General features: G+C 32.9%; 4 protein-coding genes across 4 annotated transcripts; 1 reads left to right on the top strand and 3 right to left on the bottom strand.

Annotated features, from left to right (window-relative positions):
- The first annotated feature begins 2,083 nt into the window (after nt 1–2,083).
- LOC106305170 (expansin-A23-like) lies at nt 2,084–3,533 on the top strand. Its single transcript, XM_013741537.1, has 2 exons — nt 2,084–2,268; nt 2,802–3,533. The coding sequence occupies exons 1-2, from the start codon at nt 2,151–2,153 to the stop codon at nt 3,431–3,433; spliced, it is 750 nt and encodes a 249-aa protein (XP_013596991.1). The 5' UTR covers nt 2,084–2,150; the 3' UTR covers nt 3,434–3,533.
- A 522-nt stretch (nt 3,534–4,055) lies between these two features.
- On the bottom strand, nt 4,056–5,332 carry LOC106304874 (transcription initiation factor IIB-2). The gene is made up of 2 exons (XM_013741265.1): nt 4,408–5,332; nt 4,056–4,265 (listed from the first exon to the last, which is right to left on the bottom strand). Exons 1-2 carry the CDS (start codon nt 5,246–5,248, stop codon nt 4,096–4,098), a joined length of 1,011 nt encoding a protein of 336 aa, XP_013596719.1. The 5' UTR covers nt 5,249–5,332; the 3' UTR covers nt 4,056–4,095.
- A 2,168-nt stretch (nt 5,333–7,500) lies between these two features.
- LOC106307024 (exocyst complex component EXO70B1-like) lies at nt 7,501–9,883 on the bottom strand. The gene has a single exon (XM_013743853.1). It carries the CDS (start codon nt 9,501–9,503, stop codon nt 7,644–7,646), a length of 1,860 nt encoding a protein of 619 aa, XP_013599307.1. The 5' UTR covers nt 9,504–9,883; the 3' UTR covers nt 7,501–7,643.
- Nucleotides 9,884–11,727: 1,844 nt separating this feature from the next.
- Nucleotides 11,728–13,290, bottom strand: LOC106301818 (ninja-family protein AFP3-like). Its single transcript, XM_013738300.1, has 2 exons — nt 12,473–13,290; nt 11,728–12,141 (listed from the first exon to the last, which is right to left on the bottom strand). Exons 1-2 carry the CDS (start codon nt 12,987–12,989, stop codon nt 11,861–11,863), a joined length of 798 nt encoding a protein of 265 aa, XP_013593754.1. The 5' UTR covers nt 12,990–13,290; the 3' UTR covers nt 11,728–11,860.
- Between the last annotated feature and the right edge of the window lie 9,896 nt (nt 13,291–23,186).

The raw sequence follows: 23,186 nt of genomic DNA on the forward strand, positions 1-23,186 counted from the left end.
TGTTTCTGTTTTGTTTCATATTTTTATTTTCAAAATTTGAAGCTTTGATTTTAGTTATAGATTTGATTATTTTATTTGATGGTAGAAGCATTTTTACTTTGTTTGTTCATTTATTTGAACATGTAATATATTTTTAATAAATGACTGTGTTGACAATATGACTCTAAAATTCATATAATATGATCTCAAACTAAATAATTATGTTTTTTGGTATAAAACCGAATAAACCGAAAACCGAAGGTATATAAACCAAACCGAACCGAAGTAAATATGAATTTAGAATGGTAGTTATATTTTACTAACCGAAATACCGAAAACCGAAAAAAACCGAACCGATATCCGGATTGAATACCCCTACTTTCATATATAATACGTTTGGCATATTGTATGGTTAATTTAGATATATAGAAGTGGATATATATAACACATATATTATGTCGGTATTTAACGCTGTATATATTAGAAGTTATGAATCAGATAAAAGTCATATATAACTTAATGATACTTTTAATCATATTTAAAGAGTATATAAGCGATATATAACAGCAAAACAAATAACGTAACAGTCCGGTTTATATTTAAATTTTGTTTGGTATGCCAAAATTAACCGATTTATATTTCTTTGTTTACATGTAACAATCCATGAGGTAACAAATATATCCAATGACATTCCATTGTAAATACTCTAGTAAGTTATATTTATTTTAATAAGTGGGCTAAGAAGAACTATGAAGCTGTCACATCAACAATGTCATTTATGTTAATCATACATTAAGGTAAGTTAATTATTAAAAGTGTTCCTCAAATAATAAAAAGGAGATATTTATTTTTATTAGTTGTAGAAAATAAAAACTAAAAAAGAACTCAATTTCTTAAACCTTATAAGTTATGCCGCAACTTTACATCTTTTGATCTATAGTAAAAATTCTATAAATTAATAATGTTGAAACTTTAAGAATATATTAATTTATAGAGTTATTAATTTAAAAGTAATTTCTTTTTATATATATATTTTAAAAAAAATTAGTGTAGAAAACTGAAAATAATATTTCATTTATGATATTATATATTGGTTACAGTTTATAGACATATATATTTTAACCATTTTATTAGATTATTGATGTACTTTATGTATGATGATTACATATTGTAGAATACAAATTCACTTTATATGTAGTTGGATACAATTATAAATAAAAATAGAGATGAAATTTATTTTAAAGAAAGATAAAAACAAAAACTTTTGTGTACGTTTAATATATGATAATAATTAATTTATGATTTTATTGGGACCATTTATTTACCTAAGAATTTTAAAATATTATTATCTTATTTAATTATGTCATATTTTACTCCGGCTTAACTTGTGACTAGAGAAATTTATTGATTTATCTTGTTTATTAATTTATCAAATATTAATTTATAAAGTTTCCACTGTAAATAGTTTCATAAACTTATCAAGTAATACTCCCTCCGTTTTTTAATATAAGTCGTTTTAGAACTGTGCACATAGATTAAAAAAAATCATTAATTTTTTTTATTTTATAAACAAAAACATCATTAACTATTTACCTAACCACAAATCAACCAATAATAAAATAGAAGGTATATTATCATTGGTCATATAACATTAAGTGTTAATAAATTTTACATAAAAAGCCGAAAACGTTATATAATTTGGAACATAAAAATTTCTCTAAAACAACTTATATTAAAAAAACGGAGGGAGTATATATTTAGATAACTTTTAAATACTGTATCAATCATAATCTCCATAATTAGGTGAGATTAGAGTTAACTTGTAACTGATCAATCTTAAGTCAACAACTTTCACATCTACCAATATCCTTTTTTTTGGTATCTTATCTAGCAATATCTAGAGTTGACACCAATATCTCGAACTCAGCAAGGATGGATGTAAATATCTAAATACCTTGACTTTGCAGATCTGATGACAAACGTCCTAATTTGGACACTAAGATAATGGAATCAATCCCAAGGCTAATAAGGCATTATATCGCGCGCGGATTCTCATAGTTCCCTTAAATTTTCGAGACCAACGTTTCATATTCGTTTATAAATACTCATCCTTCTTTTTCAGTAGATTGTAAATTAAGTCTGAGAAAACAAACAAACAAACAAACAAAAACATGAATCTAGCATTGGCCTTTGCGGTGTTACTCGCAATTCTTGTGTCGGTGGCTGACGCTGAGTGGGACGACGCTCACGCTACGTTTTACGGCGACATTAACGGCGGGGAAACCATGCGTTAGTATTTTATATAATTTCCAATGAGTTTATATCATTTTGTGTTCAAATTAAATAGGTGTTGAATTAGTAAAATGTTTATGCGAAGTCGCATGTGACATGTCCAAGCATATTCTTCTTCTCCTAAAACACGTTTAGATCTATTCATCCCCTGATTACATAAGATTTATGATAAACTGCAAAAAACATTCAGTTATTTGCTAAACTACATTTGTCTCGTTTGATTTGATTTTAAAATATGAATGTGTGTATATATATTCCGAAATTTTCAATTTGTGTCTTAATTTTTCTTTTAAAACATTTGTGTCTTAATTAGTTTAAATTTTTTATTCGATAGAGAAATTAGTACGAATCATGAAATTTGTGTAGATATAGTGATATATGAAAGTTTCCATGGAAAAGTAGATGGTTATTTATTTATTAATACATGTTGACAAAAATATGTAATCATTTGCATTCATAATCGAATCTTGTAATTCAATGGGGTTTTATAGTGAAAACTATCTAATGTATTTCATTTTTTGATGTGACAGAAGGAGCATGTGGTTACGGAAATCTATTCCAAGAAGGTTATGGGTTAGAAACGGCCGCGCTAAGCACGGCGCTCTTCAACAACGGCAAGACATGCGGCGCTTGTTTCGAGCTCGTATGTGCAAACTCACGATGGTGCAAACCAAACGCCGGCTCCATCACAGTCACAGCAACTAATTTCTGCCCACCCAATTACTCCCCACCGCTTAATACACGTTGGTGCAACCCTCCAAACAAGCACTTCGATCTATCGATGAAAATGTTCATTTCCATCGCCGAGTACAGCGGAGGGATAGTTCCTGTGAAGTTCCGGCGAGTGAAGTGTCAGACGAGAGGTGGTGTGAGGTTTGAGATCAAGGGGAATCCTTATTTCATCATGGTTTTGGTGTATAACGTTGGAGGTGCAGGAGATGTAACTAGTGTGGCCATTAGAGGGAATAATAGTCCATGGATCCCTATGCAGAGGAACTGGGGACAAAACTGGAATACTGGTGTGCGTTTGGTGGGACAAAGACTCTCCTTTTTGGTCCAAACCAGTGATGGAATGAGCATGACGTTCGTTGATGTGGCGTCAGAGAATTGGGGGTTCGGTCAAACTTTTGAAGCAAGTCGAGCAACATTAAACTTTCATTAGACTTCAGATGATTTTAGTTTCTAGAGCTTTTAGTTGGAAGCTACTATTTCATCATTGAATAAAAACTGTAACATTCGGTGTTGTGGTATATATATTCAAAACTGGGATTTTTGAAACCATAAATTTGGTTAATTTTTGATTATTTATTTTTTTCTTCATTATTTCATAAATGAATTATCGTGCTAATGAAACCAAAATACAGAAGAAAAAAATTGTAGTGATTGTATAACCAATAAATTTTTAAGTTTTTGGAGAACTAACAAACATATATTTGAACCACTGACGGTAATGGCGTTACAAAAACAGATTTTGTTTTAAGGAACACTATATTTTGGCCAGCGTTTTTGTAAGGGTTTGATTATTTATTTTGGTAAAATCAGGCGCGGTCTCTTCTTCAAGCTATGTAAATAAAAAGTGATTTTTACTTAAATTATTTTAGATTAATATATATGAGATTTTTTTATTCTAATGCGTGGGAGTTCACTGATGGGAACGGACGTTTCAACATTTTTTTTTGTATTCAACAATTTATTCCAACATAGATATTAAGATTTTATTTTATCTTCAGGTAGATAGTACATTTTAGAAAATAGTTTAAGACTTTAACAACCTTCTTCTTCAACATAAATCCCAAAGACTTCTTGCGCAAGTAGAGGTTTCGCCTATGCGGTAAGTCTTGCAGCATCCCAAGAACCTATGGTACCTCCTAACCTCTTGTTGATGTCTTCTTCAGAAGCATACCAAGATGGTATAATCTTCGAGGCGTAAGGGTACATATCATTAGCGGAGTTCTTGATGGTACTCTCCGCTACTTCAGCAGCCACCGCAATTTCTTCAAAAAATTTAAAACATCACAATGAGTTAAGTTAGATTTAACAATTAAAGACACACAAAATCGAATGTCTTACCTTGCAGTGGAAGTCACCTAATTAATTAGTCTATTTTTATTTGAAGTAAAGAATTATTTTGATCACCTCGAATAGGTCTCTTTCTGGTCTGAGATAGCTGACAAATCATGAATATAACAGCAGCAAGAACCGTCTTAGGGTTTCTCCGGATATCGAAATTCTCAGCTTTTTCAACCGCTTCTCGAATAGCCTTTGTCTCTCTTACACTTATGTCAAGTTTGGAACAGAACCGGCTAACAAGTTCTCCAGTGTTGATAATCACCTGAGGAGCAGCAGAAGAAGGAGCCAACTCGTCTTGATCCGAACCAACAAGACGCCTTATTATCCTACTCGCTTTGTTTATATCCTTCAAATCCACACCACCAGCCACCAGGGAGATCTCTTTCAGCGTCCTTGAGAGTTTCAGCTCACGACAAGCCGTTGAAACAGCCGCCGCACAGAGAGCGTTCAAGTGTTTCTCTCTGCGTAATCTCTTGCTGTTGTCACCATCGAATTTAGACACGATCTCGCAAGCCCTAAATTTGACACTGCTTATTAGACCTAGACCTTCTGATATCCTTTTGATTTCTCTGCACGCTTTCTCGATCAGTTCGTCTTCCGTGTTCCTGACGAGATTCTGTGTCCGGCACAGTTCGTATAGGTTGGTCTTGGAGACAGAGGAAGTGTTTTCTCTGCCTTTATCGATGATGGTGCCGGTACCTCCGGATTTGAGAAGAGTATTGGTCGGACCACCGACACGATTAGGGTCTCGGTCACTGTTGTCGTCGTTGGTGAATGTTCTCCATTCCTGGCTGTCATCGATGTAGTGATCAGAGATGACGAGGCTACACTCTGTGCAGATTGTGTCGCCCGTACATTTGTCAATCACCGTTTCAGTAGGTTTCTTGCACTCCAAGCAAGTCTCCATTCTCAGACTTTTAGGGTTTCTTTGTTCTTTTTCTTATGTTTTTCTTTTGTTGTTGTTGTTGGATGTATTAACTTTGGGGATGACTTTGTTTTTTTTTGTAATAGAGCAGCACTGAGACGAGAAAGTAGTAAAGGTGAATTTCTTTGCTTTTACAGGTTTACAATTAGGAGAAGATAATTTTCCTTTTTCTTGTACATTTTTTAGTTTTCTCTATTTTTAATTGCCACTATTCCAAACAATACATATATAATAATTGTTTATTGGTATTTATTTGCAAACAAATCTGTTTATTTACTATGAATCTATACAAATCTATATTAAATAACTCATATGATTTTATACTATAGCAAAATATTTTACTATAAATGCACTACAAAGATAAATGAATAAAAAAGACGAATAAATGAATAAACGAAAATAGACGATATTGAGATTTAACATAGTTCATCAATTATCTACGTCTACAAAAGTATTTTTATGAAAGTTTAAAATTTTGAATATAATATAGCATAAGACAGAGTATTCCAGTTCGAAACGCTAAAAATAATACATTTGCGGATCTGGGTCCAATAAAAATTAACAAACTGCAGCATGTAAAGAAAAAAATCTTCAGCTAACTGTTGCAACGAGTTATACCACAGTTTTATTCAAGGCATATCAACATATTTACTACATAAACATAGAGGCTCTGTTCTAAAAATCGGCCGTCTATGCGACTAGGCGGCCGCCTAGACGCTACACGTCACTTTTTCGCCCTGATTTATGCCAAGTTTTAAAAAATCGGATATCCGTTTTTTTCCGCCTAGACCGCCTAAATGACTGCCTAGCCGCCTAATCCATTTTTTTATTATTTTATTATTTTTTTAATTTTATTTTTAATAATATTTTTATTTGTTTATTTATAAATATCATTTATATTCATAATTTTGATAAAAATTACACTATATTAAGTTTATATATTATATTTGTGTGTTTTATGCAATTTTAAACATGAAAATGTATTAATGTTATACACAATTAAATATTAACATGTTTTATAACATAGTAAACAATCTGGAAATTCCGCTCCGCATAATTTCCGATTAATCCCCGATTTTCTCTTTAGGCGCTAGGCCCAACCCAACCGCCCGACTAGCGCTTAGCGCGTTCCCGAACAGGGCATAGAGGTAACTTAAAGATAATCCGTTGACAAAAAAAAACTTAAAGATAATCCAATTCATGCGACTATGTGAGCCTGTGACGAAGATTTATACACTGAATAACTTAGGTGCTAAGGTTATCTTTCTGATTCCTCTAAGAATCTCGATGGAATATACACATCATCAAATCAAACCTATATTTACTTCCCCAAATAAACTGATTACTACAGAAGAAGACAGTTTAGTGGCTCGGCATTTGTATTTCAATACGTATCTCTGAGGGGCTGACCTTGTAATGGTGTTTGGGCGGCTATGAAACTTGGCGAGACGTTTTATCACGGAGAAGTTTTTGAAGTTCTTGGATTTCTAAGATGATGTCTAAGTCCTCTCCAAGCTGCATAGACAATTTGAGAAAATGTTTACTCAAGAAACATAATCTTTTCAAAAGAACAAACTAACACTCGACCATTACCAGCTTCATCCTCTTACCTTTGGAAGTCACTCTCAAGCTTCTGCGTTTTCTCAGTGAAAGCTTTGATGATTAAAGAATACTGTTGATTCTGATCACCAGATGTCTTGGAACTTAGACAACTGGAGATCAAAGAAATCTCTTCAGAGAGTTGAGCATATAGCATAAGAAAATGAGACTAATTGAAATGTCAAATTTTCATGTCAGTGCTTACCATTATTAAAACAGTAACTTGTGAATATAAAATTTGCATTTTTGTAAATATTTTTATATACAAATGGGTCAAAATCTTATCCATATGTGAGTAAGTTCATAGCCTAAATTTCGAAATAGTTTTATTACAGTTGGCTATATAAATTTTTAAAAATAAAAGATTCTGGACCGACCAATTTAAACTTCGCAATAAAGTTCCAAATTAATTTATATTTTGACAACGATGTATTGGTTAAAATATGATCAACTTGTATGGTGTGATTCCATGATCCGTCGTGGAGTTGACCACAGAGACCTCTGCAAACTGCGACATGGTCAAGTCAAGAACTCACCAAACTCTTATCATCTCTTTTATTTATTTCGTTGACCGACCAACAACAACAACAGAAACAAAAACACTTCTCAAACTTTCACTTCACTAACAGCAATTCTAAAACTAAACAACAAGAAAACTTTTATTGCATTACACATATTCATGAAATGATGAATATAAAGATTACAAAGGTCAAAATAAATTTAATACAAACATACATGTCTATATTCTAGTAACACACCAAAACTATTAGACAAGTGATCACCTTCTGTAAGAATTGCTCAAGGATTTAGGAGAACCAGCAAAGAGATCCAACAAGAGCTTCTCAAGATCATCAGTGATATACTTAATATACCTCTCACTCACACTGTTCTTGTGTCTACTGTAAAACGTCCAGTACGCTTGAATCACCCACATGGACGCCTTCGTCCTCACGTCTTCTCTCAGCCTCTCGTCCGATATCAACCAACCTGTTTGCGCCTTGTACACTTCCTCAAACGCAGAATTAAACCCTTGAAACCGCTCCCTAGGACGCAAGTTTCTCGAACCCGAACCAGATCCTGAACCAGAACCAGAACCAGAACCGTCTTCTTTGAGGAAAGAAAGGACAGGGAGCCAGGTGGCACGTTCGTACTCCGTTGCTTGCTGCTGAAACTTCCACGTATGTTTTCGATTCCATCTATCGCCAAAGATATGTTTCAGCTCGGAGTTCAGCACTTTCCTGGTCATGTAGTGTAGGTTGTTGAGGAGAAAGATGTGTCTCAGAGAGACGTCTCTGTACAGCTTCGACTTCACTTGAAGGTTAGCTTCAAGAACCGAAGCTATAGAGTAGAAATGTCGCTTCATCGCCACAAACTTCTCCGGCGAATCGTAGGGAAACTCTTCTTCCACTTGGTTGATAACATCAGGCGGCGAAGGAGGTATTGCGAGATCCTCTCCATCCTCGTGCTCCATGAGAAGCGAGTCCAGCGTTTGGCTAAAGTCCGTTAACGCCATGAGGTAGTTCATAACATAGTTGGTAAGCGGGTGAACCGCTCCTCCAGGGAAAGGATGAGAGGAAACATCAGAAGCAATGGCACTCTTGAACTCAAGAAACGTCGCTCTCGCGCAGTCGCCTAGCCTCCTCATCACTTCTCTGTACTCCGTTCTAACCGATAAACCAAGATGATGATCAGAGAAGAGAGAATCTATCTCAGGTAAAAGCTCGGACACCAGCTCGTACATCTCGAGAATCCTAAGCAGCTTCTCGGGCTGCCGCGGACCGATAGACACAGCTTCGCCAAAGTTGAGCAACTGCATCACCGGAGCCTTCACCGTATCGACAAAGATCTCGTTTAGCTCCCCGAAGATCTGACTGTTGAGAGACTTCTCGCTAACGAGATACATCTGGACGATGTTTCTCATAACCCTAACCCATTTCTTGATGTTTGTATTCAACGTAGCCCAATCCATCTTCAAAACATCTTCAATACTCAACTTCTCGACCTCATGGTCATAGAGAAACTCGTCTAGAGCCTCTTTTCTAACCGTTGTACATACCTGGATACACTCGCGGTCGTACCCTGAAGCAATCATAGCGTCTGCAATGTTCTTGAGATCTGATATAACCTCAGGTCTAATCAAATCAACCACTATATGGTCCTCTGAGTTTCTTCCAGGAACCAAATCCTCAGTGGAAGCGGCGCCGAAAGAAGCCATGGAGCCTTCTTCCACGGCGTGTTCAACAAGAAGATGCTTAAACTCATCCTCGAGCCTCGCCATTGCTGTTTGAAGAACGTCGTGAGCTTTTCTTAAAGAGACCTCCTCCTCTGTTGTTCCGTCTAAACGATCGATCAAACCTCTCAGCTCATTCACAGCTCCCAGAAACTCGTTGCCTGCGTCCGAACCCAAGTCCCAGATCATGGTTTCGTCGACCTCACGAGCCGTGATCTTCTCGCAAACGAGATTAAGCCTCTGCTCAATCTCTTCGGAGATTATCACCACACGAGATAGCTCTGACAAGAGACTCCCCAGAACCTTCTTAGCGTTTCTGGTGAGGCTCTTGTTGGATCTAAGCTCCTGAACGAGATACTCTGCAGCAACAATCAGCTTCTCTTCTCCATCTACCTCAAACTCTCCCATCTTCCACAAACAAGCTCTAAAACCCTGATTCTTAGAAACCCAGATAATGGAAACTTAAGCTTCGCATGAAAGTTTGAGACTTTGATCGTTTTCACTAGGGAAGATTCTTAAAGGAGAAAACTTTTAGAAAAAATCTGGAGATGGGAAGAAACGTACGGAGGATTAGGTGATAACGGAAACCCTCTTTGGAGATTTTTCGCTGCCTAACATAGATTTTCTTGGTGAATAATTTTGCGGGAAAATATATTTTCTTTTTCTTTCTTGTGGACTGATTAGTTTTGGTCCTCTGAATAAGGAAGACGACCTTCCACAACACAGGAAGAAGAAGAAGAAGAAGAAGAATACGAAGATTCAACGGAAGATATGTCGACCGCTCTATTTTATTTCTATTGTTATTATTATTGTATTTATCCTTTAGGTTTTTTTTTGATAAAGGGCTTATTTATCCTTTAGTTACTAGTTAATTAAAAGAGTTTTGGATTGTTAAAATTTTAATTACTATCCAAAAAATATTACTGTTATATTCTGGTTATCATGTTTTGATTAGAGTTATTAATCTAAATGAATACGGACACTCACCCTTCTAGACCTCAAGAAAATAGAAAAAGAAATTAACAGGTTCTTACTCAATGCAATTGCCAGGTTCTTACTCACTCACTGAAAATGAATGGAAAACCAATATAGATAAGCACATGAGCTCTGATAGGCATATTACTCACTGCATATTAGTATATTCAAATAAACTTACTCAGAAAAAAAAAAAAAGAATATGGACACAATCTTAAGATAAGGGTGTTTTTTTTTTTTTGCGGGAAGAAACAAAGTATACTAGAAAGTAATCATTCTAGTAGTATATTTGACCTTAACACTGAGTGGTTGTGCAATATTGTGGTGTAATTATGCTAGATGTTTAAATTATATTAAATGGAAAACAACCAATAGTTTTGACGGTTAATTAGCCTGATATCTAAACTATAAATGAAAATTTTGTTTCTGATAATAATAAATAACTAGTTCATTGTTATTTGGTCAAAATCTCGTTCTATTTACATCATATGGCAAATAACAGAAAGATAAGAAATAGTCCTCATCATCCTTTTCTTATAAATTGTATACTATACTTTTATGCCAATGGCTTTTATGCTGCATAGAAATAATGCTCAATAAAATATCACATGGTATAATTTATTATGATACTTGTATAAATCAATTTTAAATCAAACCCACTAAAAAATCACCTCAAACCTAAAAGCATAAATCCAAGTCTAGATAAATAATTTTTGAACCATCAAAATAAACTAAGAGCTTGAAGATGATGTATATTATATAGTTTCATAAAAATATAGAATAGCTGATGAAATGTAATAGAAAAATATTGTGTTCTATATCTACTTGTACAAGTTGTACGAGTATGTTTAGTGTGTGATAAGATTAGTTTGGTATATGTTGTAATTTATATAGAGCATATTATATTGTGTATGAATGTGTCTAGTATGTGATAATATGTTGAATAATTCGAGGAGAAAAAATGTCTATTGAAACTTTCAGTTCAGTTTATTAATAGGTACATAAAAATTAAAGCATTTTAGTCAAAAGCAGAAATGCTAGTTTTGTTGAAATTTCGGTTGAAAGAGAGTCTCTTTGAAGTTTGAACAACAAAACCAAAGGGAAACAATAATTCGAGTCTGAATATAACTTAGTTGAATACATACGGATGAAATAATTCTTAGGTATAAATTTCCACAAGCAGCCACATGAATTCTGTCTGTTTGTAATGATTTATTACATGTTTCATTTGGTTATAACGGCACAATGATTTTATTTCTCGACTGGTTGTAGAACCTCATGGAAAACGAAGATGCATGCACCAACATATTTTGCATATATAATTACGAAGACAATTTGTATCCTAATAAGCTATAATAGCCCAATCTAAACTTGACTGGACATTCTCTACTAATGCAAGTAAGAATTTGGAACATTGTCGGTACTCGTATCTCACTCAATGCATGAATACAAACCAATGAACCATTGGTGATGCTCTTAGTTCTGGTGTTCGAGTCGGGTACATCCTTGGTCCAATTGACAGTTGGTTCAACCCCATATGCTTGGGTTGGAATTATCCATTGAACCAGTCGGTACGTTAACATACCCCAAAGGGACTCGACAACCATTAGAACTTCTAGCAACTAAACAATAACGACTTTAGATGACTTCTTCTATGTATAAAAAAACTTGAAATCGCCAGTACGATAAATTTCTGTTTTATACACCTCAAGATCTGACAATTTGTAACACTGTTTCGAATGGATACAACAAATTAGTAAAGAGAAACTGTCCCAAATAGACCATAATGGTCACAAGAAGGGAGATGGATTTACAACGATGTGCTTTAAGGGATGAGTCACGTCGCTACCACCGGCATGCTTAATGAATTCTGCCGGTGAGAGGAAGCTTCCATGGCACACACACACGATCCTCACCTCCTGTCCTTTCCTGTACCGATACAGAAACCCATCGATTTTTTTCCCATTCGGTCCATCTCCTGTCGTCGACACGCATGGCATGTCTTCTATGATGTTTCTGGCCACCGGAGCAGCACTTGATGGGCTTGTTTCTATCGTCTTGTTCGTTTTTGCTTCAAACACAAGTAAATATCTCAACAAAACTCTCTAAATGAAAAGACCAACACACAAGATAGCAAAGCCTAGAAGATATACTCGTTTATAATCCCATACTCATAATAAGATACACTTGATCATATACCTAATAATCTAACATTGTGCATATTGAGAAGGTCATGGGACGAAACACAAAGAAGGATGTGGTTTTGACAATAATGTGGTAATGCCTAAGTTGCACCCTAAAAGAATAAGAATCTAATCAAGATTTGGTAACCCTAATCAATCAAGAATCAAGAACTAAACAAAACTCAACCCTAGAGACTATAGAATTAAATATTGTGGTACCTTGAACAGGAGGAGGAGGAGGAGTGTTGTCGGGTTCTGACAAACCAGAGGAACCACTTCCAGAAGATCCGATCGATCCTTCTTCAACAATCTTCTCTTCTCCTCCTCCAGCTCCAGTTTTATGTTTCTCCCTAAGCACTCTCACGTTTCTCTGCTTCTCAGACCTCTTTCTCTTGGCCTCGAGCCTCCTCAAGCTCTGCAACTCTTTCCTCTTCCTCCACTCCTCCGTCTCAACAGGCAACGAGCAAGTCCTACTCAGCAGCTCCGATCTACCATCGTTGACCACGAAATCAGGAATGGAAGATGAACGCGTGAGCAGCCTGGTCTTCGCTAGTGGGTCAACACCAAACCTACCGTTGAGAGAAAGCCCTAAATCTAGCTCAATCTCTACCTCTCCGTCTTCAACAGACATGTTCTTGTTTTTCTTGGACACGAAACTCTGCAACAGATCTCTGGAGATTGGTCGGGGAATATTCCGGTAGATCTTCCCGTCTTCCCTTTTCTCAGCTTCCGACATAATGAAAAATTACAAGGAAGTATTATGAAAATTCAACAGATTCTTGATAACTCAAATCCCAAGGAAAAAAGCACATATCAATTTTTTTTTTGAAGATTCTATTTCTTCAAATGTCCAAAAAGAAAGTTTACAGCCTCTCTTTTTATTTAAAAAGTTCCCACAAATTTCAACATTATTACCGAAATTTTCTCCGACAAATCTCGAACGAACACTTATTAGTTATGTAAAGTAAACAAATCCAAAAAAAATAAGAGCCTGAGAGAATTTAGATAGAGAGAGAGATGATAAGATGATACGAAGACACAATTAAAGAGAGAAAGGTGAGAAAATCAGTCAGAAAAAGCTGTCTGAATATTTCGTAATACCGAAAGTACCCTTACTTAGGTGCATTGAAGCCACGTGGAAACATGGAAGGCTCTGCCCCCCAGGACTTTTAGCGCACCCACGTGGTTTTCCGGAAATCAAACATTAGCAGAAGCGTAAACGTGTCGTATGTATAGTGGAACTTACGTTGGAAGATGGGATGTTGCAGCGTCAGGTCGTCACGTGTCGGGTTTTATATCTAAATCACATTATCTTCTGCTGTCCACTACACTGTCTCTCTCCTCTCTTTTGGAGATGAGTTGACACGTTGGTAAATGTGGGCTGTTTCCTCTCTGTCGCTTTCTATTCATTTTGTCTAGGCGCTGCGCGTCACTTTTCCGATCCGATTTATGCCAAATCGGTTTAAAAAATCGGATATATTATTTTTTCCGCCTAGACCGTCTAAATGACCGCCTAGCGCCTAAATAACCGCCTAGCCACCTAAGTGGCCGCCTAATTTATTTATTTATTTTTTTTTTTTAATAATATTTTTATTTGTTTATTTGATCTAAAATTTTATAAATATCATTTATATTCATTATTTTGATAAAAATTACACTATATTAAGTTTATATATTCTATTTGTGTGTTTTATACAATCTTAACACATGAAAATATATTAATGTTATACACAATTAAAGATTAACATGTTTTATAATATATTAAACCATCTAAAAATTCCGCTCCGCATAATTTCCGATTAATCCCCGATTTTCTCTTTAGGCGCTAGGTCCAACCCGACCGCCCGACTAGCGCCTAGCGCGTTCCCGAACAGAGAGTAATATTAGGGTTGGACAAAAAACTCGGATCCGAAAAACCGAACCGAATCCGATCCGAAAAATTAGTATCAAACCCGAACCAAAATTGATAAAATATCCAAACGGATTCCAAATTTTGGTATCTAAAGAACCGAAATCGAATCCGACCCGAACCGGAATATCTCGGATACCCGAATATAACCGAAATAAATTTATATACCTAAATATATTACTTACTTTTAGATTTAAACATCCAAAAATTATAAGATACTTTTAAGTTGTCTAATATACATGAAAATATACATAAATAGTCAAAAGTAAATGTCTAGAATAATTAAAATATATTCAAAACAACAAAATACTTGAAATATCTATTGATTTTCTATCTAGATATTCAAATCAAACCAATTTATACGTTAATTTTAGGTATTTTGACATATATTATACAAATTTATATGTAATATATTATTTTGTTTTATAGATTTTGAGAAATTTTAAGCATATAATGAATATTAAAATTTTAAAAATAATTTAAAAGAGTTATCCGAACCCGAACCGAACACGCAAAGATCTAAACCGAATCTGAACTGAAATTTAGAAATACCTGAATGAGGCTGAAATCTTTAAACCCGAAAACTCGAAATCTGAATAGATCCGAACTGAATCCGAATGGATACCAGAATACCCATCCCTAGGTAATATTTTGCTCTGTAAACAAAAAATTCATACATAAGTAACACACGGACCAAAATGATTTTTTAGTATGAAAGGAAATTTCCTTCCTGAATTGATATTTAACTACTAATTGATTTCCATCTATGCAAATCACCTTCCACATTAACAAAAAAGAAAGTCATTTTGACCAAGAAGATCAATTAACTTGGAAATATATGTCGTGCACCTATATTGAATTGAATGAATCAGTAAAATACTAATCAATAATAAAGATTACCATAAAACACTTCATACATCATATTCACCTTCATTTTTTATGTTATTTTATTCCTGTTATTAGAGATGGCAACTGGACTCACCCACAACCCATTTGTCCCGCCCACTGTGGTACCATGCCCTGAACCCTATGACCAATCCCGACCCGCACTATAGCAGCGGATATGCGGGTCGGTTTGCTATAGTGCGGGTCGGTCCGCGGATCCATATCTTCAAATCTTGACCAATCATGTGAACCAGCAAGAAGAAGAGATATCAATAAGTTATCAGGTTGATCAAATCCATTAAGTTACAAATATTGTCTCGACTCTCGTTTGTAGCATAAGACACTGTACTCATTGATGCTCTCCAGAAACAACAACTTGTCCTACTACAATCTTGTTGATATATATATATGCAAGTTTAAAAAAAGATTAGTCTTCGCATCCCTGAGTAAATTCAAGTTTTGTGTATATAAAAGGAATGTTTAGATAACTCACATTCGAGAACGATGATTAAGTTTCTAGAAAAATAACAATAAAAACAAGTTTTGTGTACAATTTCTTGTCTCCACTCACACTCACTTCAAAAAAAAGATACCTTTTTCCCTTCGATGAGTTACAAAGAAAGTAAACGAGTTCTGGTCATCATTGCAAAGCTTGAAGAGAAAAGAAGATTCATTGATTGAAAGCGAACTGGAAGAGACACAGCTGAAGTAAATGAGTTTGGGTCACCGGTTGGAGGAAATGAGAATCGCCATCATCATCTCCGGTTTGCTCTAAGCTCTTGTCGATGTTACCAAAGAGACGAAATGAGAAAATTCAGGCGGGCCACCCAATTGTCCCGCATCCTGCTTTGGCCCAACCCGCTTTGGTCCAATACCATTCGGGCATAACCCGCGCGACCGCTAACAAACGGGCAGTAAAATTTGTACCCAATCCCGCTCTGTATTGGATCTTTATGGACCAGGCCCACAGGAAAATCTCTATTTTGCCATCTCTATTTGTTATCGTGTTTTATATCCTTAAATAAGAATTTTAAGACGACAATGCAACATGATGATAATATCGAACAACAAAATTGCATTCTTTCTAATCGTTCTATTTTGCGGATTGCACCGAAGTTATCAAAGTATCTTCTCATACATCCAAACTCATATAAACCAACTTATGTGGATAATAATAGTCAAAATACAATTAGAAACTAAATTCTAAAAAGATAGGAAGACATGTGAGAGATACGTATGGATTTTGACAACAACAATAGAAAAGATACACTTGTGAATTTACCGAGTAATAGATTCTCCAGAGAACACGCAAGAGATCAGATGGTAGACCCCACTTCCATTTACTCTTTTATCCCAGCTTGCAATATCTATCTCGATGTCATTCCCCTAGGCATCAGACACGTTTACACTCACTACAATCACACACCTGTCTTTCTCTCACTTCATCACACCAGCTAAGCAAACCAATCAAAACAAATTATAAAGTCCAAAAGGAAAAAGAATCGGAAAGCGATTTTATTCAGTGAAAAAGGTACTCAACTAATCATTTACAAATGTGATTTTAATTGCACATTATAAAATGGAGAGTAGTGTAAGTAGTTAAATGTAATTACCAATTGAAATTATGGCCGGCAAATTTACTTTAAAAGAATCCAAAAGCTAGAAAATTATTAAACAAGACTTATTTGCTAACTAGCTATATTTTCAATACAAATTAGGTAAATGTCATTGATTTTGGTATAACGTAGTTTTTAATATTTATGCCATAAAATATCCGATTTTGTCCCTTTTCTTTACAGGTATTTGGTAAGTGTGTGAGAAAAATAACGTGGCCAATAGAATATAAGATCAAGAACACTTAAAAACTATTCCAAATAAAAAAAAGTTGAATCATCCACGTAGACATTTATTGATCACATGCACATTCACCATGTAGTCCTACAACCTCTAAATACTAAACATAACTAAACCTCAATCTTTAGATACTAAACCGTCTCTCAATCACACCACAACTCCTAAATACTAAATCCTAAACCCAAATCAGTAAACCTTAAACTCAAATATAAAATTCTAAACCCAAATATAATGGAACAAAAGAAATAACATAGTACATATTGATAAAATTATGAAATGTCTATTATTGCATGGAAGAAGTTAATACTGAGCCCAACCATACTCTTTCACTTTCTAAATACTAAACCGTAAACCCAAATCACTAAACTCTAACCCAAATATAAAACTCTAAACCTACGTATCAAAATCTATAAAGTACATAATATTATGTAATATTAAATTCTAACCCCACACATAACTCCTAAATATTAAACCCACCCCCAACTTTTAAATATTAAACCATAAACCATTATTAATAAACCCAAACACAAATGTAAACTACTACATATTTATAATTTTTAAGTAGTATAGGAAATCAACTCTATCTCAACCCCTATAATCTAGATATTAAACTTTATCCCAAACCCATTCAACCCCTAAATACTAAATCCTAAAACCTAATCAGTAAACCCTAAACTCAAATACAAACAATAAACCCAAGTATAAATCTTAAACCCAAATAGAATAGAACGAAATAAATAGCATAGTACATACTGGTGACATTATGAAATGTCTATAATTGTATGAAAGAAGTTAATGATGACAACTAAACCCTAAACCTTAATCACTAAACCCTAAACCCAAATATAAAAATATAAAAACGTACACAATATTATGTAATATTAAATTATATTATATAATATTAAACTATGCAATATAGATCATAATACGAATTTTACAGATTCAAAAACAAGTAACGATAAGAAAATTACAAACTACTCCCTCCGTTTCATTTTAATTGTCGTTTTAGCTTTATGCACACAAATTAAGAAAACATATGATTTTGTATATTTTCAAAACAAAAACACAATTACCTATACACCTAACCATATTTTAAGCAATAGAAAAATAAAATGGAGAATCTTATTAATAAATTTTGCATTGAAACTCTAAAACGACACTTATTTTGAAACGATTTTTTTTCCCTACAACGACAATTAAATCAAAACGGATGGAGTGTATTTCTAAACAAAATAGAACACTCTTTATTAATCGTCAAAATGAATGGAACATGATAAAATAATATAGTAACAAAGAGGTAGAAAACAACAAGACACGTCTGGGAAGAAGAATTGGCCGATGTTACTTCATGTTTCCGCCTCTCCTCTTCCGTCAGACAAGACACTATCGATTTCACAATCAGAGAAACCTTCCCTTCAGTCACCCACCGAGAATGCGAAGACGCTAACTGCTGCAAAAATCAACTATGATAATCATATCTGTCTCATTGCGCTCTCCCAAATACGAGAATCAAACGATTCAACTTCTCGAGAAAGAAGAAAAATAAAATTTACGGACACGATGACGGAGAGAATACGGTGGTGACAATGAAACAAATGATGATGATGGATGTGCCGGTTGTACATGTAGAGGTGATTGAAGCTATGTGATGGAGATTTATGTGTTCGTCGTATCAAAAAGAACCAGAAATTTAAGAGAGAGACAGAGACAACTTGTCATGTTCTTATTTTTAAATAATTTAGATGGTAATTTTAATTTTGGTTACTTGTCATGTTCTCCAAGATTTTATGTTATTTTTTATTATTTTTAGAAGCTTATTTGTCATATTTCATAATTTAGGTTGAGTCATTAGTTTTAATAAACAACTTTTTGAATTGTAAATTTTTAAACACTTTTAATGATTATATAATAAATATTTTCATTATATTCAGGGATAATTATTATTAACAAGTATTATCAAATTATAGCAATAGTTTTATAGTTTTGTTCATCTTATGTTTACTTTAGTAATATTAAATAGTTTAATGTTTTTATTTATCATTTTAAAAAGAAAGTTTTTTTATCTTTTGTATCCCCGAGTTATCTTACCAATCAAAAAATATGAGTCAGCTTTTCCATAATATTATGTGATTTTGCTTATTTGTCATTATTTATTGCTTATTTGGCATATTTTCCATAATTTTAGGTAATTTGTTTATTTGTATATTTTAATGTTTTAGTTTTGTTTATTTGTCATATACTCCATAATATAGGTTATTTATTTATTTTTCACGTTCTTCGTAATTTTAATTGGTAATTTTATTTATTTTTCTTATTTTTAAATAATTTAGATGGTAATTTTAATTTTGGTTACTTGTCATGTTCTCCATGATTTTATATTATTTTGCTTATTTGCATTTTTTCTTATTTTTAGAAGCTTATTTATCATATTTCATAATTTAGGTTGAGTCATTAGTTTTAATAAACAACTTTTTGAATTGTAAGTTTTTAAACACTTTTAATGATTATATAATAAATATTTTCATTATATTCAGGGATAATTATTATTAACAAGTATTATCAAATTATAGCAATAGTTTTATAGTTTTGTTCATCTTATGTTTACTTTGGTAATATTAAATAGTTTAATGTTTTTATTTATCATTTTAAAAAAGAATTTTTTTTCTCTTCCGTATCACCGAATTATCTTACCAATCAAAAAATATGAGTCCAAAGAATACAATCTTTCGCCATTATAAGTAAAAAAAAATCAATTTTTACTAGACATATATAATCTATCACTTTTAGTTTATAAAATTTTAGTAAAAGTATTTATTTAATTATTATAGATAATAAGTGTCATTATAAACTCCGAAAAAGAAAATTCATAAATACAATTAAGACTTTGACGAAGAGAGCTTTGATTTCATAGGCTTCTCTGATAATTGGTAATTGTGGTTTCTTTTGTAGATTTATCTCTTAAGTTATTTTAAAATATTAATAAAACTTTATGAGGTTATTATGATAATATTCTTTTACATGTGTGGTTTACTGATATAATAAATAAAAGATTTTGCAAGAAGCAAACTATTATCTATGATGTGTTGTACTAAAAAGGATAAATTATATCTTCTGTTTAATTTAATATTTGAACTTAATTAAATAATTTAGATTGAAATTAAACATTATTTTAAATTTTGAATTAGTTTGATGTTTATTAGTTCGCACAAGTGTGCGGACCATCATCTAGTATATTTATATTTAAAATGAAAAGATATCAAAAGATATTATGATTAAGTATTTTAAAGATTCTATGTATTATTAGTCTTAATAAAATACGTTTAATAAGATTTCTAAGTGATGATCCAAATTAAAAAAATCACACATGAAAAAGTCATGACTTTTATTTTAATATATAAGATATTATAAAACTATAAAAAAATATAGATAAATGTGATTTTTTACGAATACAAATATAAAAGTAGTGAATTTCAGATGCATTTGTCCCAACTTGCAATAGACCAATAATAAATCCAGCAGTTAAGATATTGTAAATCCATAAAAATTCTGAACTTTTATGTAATCTCTTTAAATGGGTGACAAACGATTATGCATTAGAAAAACATAAATGTACATTTTTTAGTTTTATGTAATTTATTAAATATGTTAGGAAGAACAAAAAAAGTTAATAGCTTAGCGATTGACCAGTTTCAATCACATATATTTGCTTATTCTTGTTTTTTATATGGCATGAAATATAACTAAATACGCATACTTCATTTTAATTGCTCTCTTTGTACCTACTATAACTTATTTTTGCTAAAATATCATTGAACTTGTAAACCTCTTTATCCATACATTGATAAACTATAGGGTGAATTTGCTAAATATACATAATAGGTAAAAAAATGAAGAGTATGCTCATGCTACAGTAATGTGGGACGGATGAGACAATTTACACACAAACTTGACTGAAATATTCTTCCAGACGTGTGCGCGTGATGTTGACATTCCAAAGCGAAAGTTGTCATACTATACTACATACTATATAATATAGTCACACAAATGATTGAGTCACTTACGAGGTTGAGTTTCACCCATTACTAAACTATACTATATATGGTTACGACATAATATAGAATACTCCACACAAACACATAATTTTTTTTATTTTTTTATATGCTGACAATGCTTTACCAATTTGGAGAAGGGGGTCAAAGTTAATATGAAAGCTTAGAAATGTTAACGTATATAACAACCGTATTAGGAATCAAGTTTACTTTTGTCCCAAAGGTGCAGTCACGAAACAAAGTTTACAGGATAGAGCGAAGCATTATGTCAGAAAAAATAAAAGAAACATCATTGGTTAATACATAAAACTAATGTAAGATGAAAGCAAATGGTATAAAATAGTTCATTGCATGAGTAGGTCCGAAGTGACGTTGGAAAAAGCTACAACCGCACATGTCTATGCTGCGACGCCAGAGGAGGCTTCTGTGAGGGTGTCTCATCGATTAAGTTGTACTATCGCATTGACTTCCAGAAGGACAACCATCACAGCACACACTAAACCTGAAAAAGCTCACAAGTAACACATGTTGGTGAAAGAGAAATACTATACTACATACTTTATAGTATAGTCATACGGAGGAGTTAATTAGATACAAGGTTGGATTTCATATATTGGGTGACTATGCCACTGTACGGTTATAACTTACAAAGAATTGTGCTATCTATTACATGCTAAGCATAGAGACAATACTTCAGTAGCATGCAAATATGCACAAATGAATATTCCATCGCTATATTTCAATTGAAAAAACTAGTAAATATATTTGGTTCTATACTATATATGTATACCTTATAGTCTAGTCTTATCAGGTATCACATAGAGTTGTTCTTCCAACCAGAAACTTCGCTGGCCAAAACTGCGGCAAACACAGATGCAAATATGCGAACTTTGCTTATTTAGGATCCAAATAGAACTCCATAACATTAATTTCGACAAACTAACAATTGTCTGAACGCACCATTTTCGCGACTCGTCGAAGACTGTTCCAACCGGATCTTCAAAAGAAGCGTTGTTTTGGATTAATTTCCTAATAATAAATGGCGGCGAAACATAGTCGATGGATTCTTTTGCTATACAATCAAACATAACATACCTTGATTTTTTGCTTGGAGGAGGAGGAAGAGGGGTGGAGACGATGTAACAATACATGTTGTGTTGTACTATTCTGTGTTATCGATCAAATGGAATTGTACAACACAATGTGTAATGTTCGTCTTCTCCAATAGTTTTACGCGTCCTCTGCTTTTTAATCCACGTATATCGAAAAGTAGTAAAATTGTAAACCCAAAAGATATGAAGAAACGTGATCAGAAACATTGTTGGATCAGATGATTATACGATATGCAAAATATCACTTCCAAGAATTTCGTAAAACTTTTAAATGATCATGGAACAGAAAATGATCGCATTATTAATATAAATTTTGGAAAAAAAAATAGTTTCAGAAGAATAAGATTAACAATAGAAATGAAAGTGAGATGAAATAGTGGAATGAATGACAATTTTTGTCTTTATACATATTATACAAAGAATATCATAGCCAAAAAATTGTTATGGTTATAAAATTAATTTTTTGTGTTACTATATATATGCAATCCAATTTCCCTAAACTATACTCATAATCACACAAAAATTTTGATTTTTTTTTGATTAACATGTTGGTCCTTTTCAAAAAGAAAAATCAAAGAATGAAATAAAGTAATTATACAAAGAATCCCCTTTTCAAAAAGAAAAATCAAAGAACGAAATAAAGTAAATATACAAAGAATCTCCGATACCAAAAACTGCTTGAAATGTATTAAAGATAAAGCAATATTACATAAGAAACCTAGTTTAAGAACAAATAGACCTTGATCCGCGCGCCAGCGCGGATATGAATTTTTGGTTTATGGTTATTTATTTAACTAAATGATGTATTTGTAATATTTGATGTATTATATTCACCAAGTAAATATTTTTTTGGTATTTTAAACCATCTATTTATGATGAATATTCGATATCAAATACAAAATTGAACAAATAGACGTAATTAGAGAATTGCAGACGATATATAAAAACAATGGTTATTAATGTAAAATATGAAGAAATATTATATCATGACTTAGTATGGCATAAAAGATTATAAATTAGTTATACATGTTTAAAGAAAATAAAATGATTTTTAAAATTCTATGAAAAATTTAACATATAAAAAAGGGTGATGAATTAGTCATCAAATTGTAAATAATTTCATA

Source organism: Brassica oleracea, chromosome C7, assembly GCF_000695525.1.
Source record: "Brassica oleracea var. oleracea cultivar TO1000 chromosome C7, BOL, whole genome shotgun sequence".
In the NCBI taxonomy this organism is placed as follows: Eukaryota; Viridiplantae; Streptophyta; class Magnoliopsida; order Brassicales; family Brassicaceae; genus Brassica; species Brassica oleracea.

Coding starts and splice junctions, on each gene's coding strand:
- LOC106301818 (XM_013738300.1), bottom strand. CDS start 12,989: ATGTCGGAAGCTGAGAAAAGGGAAGACGGGAAGATCTACCGGAATATT. Junction 12,142..12,472: donor TCCTCCTCCTCCTGTTCAAG/GTACCACAATAT, acceptor TTGTGTTTGAAG/CAAAAACGAACAAGACGATA.
- LOC106304874 (XM_013741265.1), bottom strand. CDS start 5,248: ATGGAGACTTGCTTGGAGTGCAAGAAACCTACTGAAACGGTGATTGAC. Junction 4,266..4,407: donor CAGAAAGAGACCTATTCGAG/GTGATCAAAATA, acceptor AATTTTTTGAAG/AAATTGCGGTGGCTGCTGAA.
- LOC106307024 (XM_013743853.1), bottom strand. CDS start 9,503: ATGGGAGAGTTTGAGGTAGATGGAGAAGAGAAGCTGATTGTTGCTGCA.
- LOC106305170 (XM_013741537.1), top strand. CDS start 2,151: ATGAATCTAGCATTGGCCTTTGCGGTGTTACTCGCAATTCTTGTGTCG. Junction 2,269..2,801: donor TAACGGCGGGGAAACCATGC/GTTAGTATTTTA, acceptor TTGATGTGACAG/AAGGAGCATGTGGTTACGGA.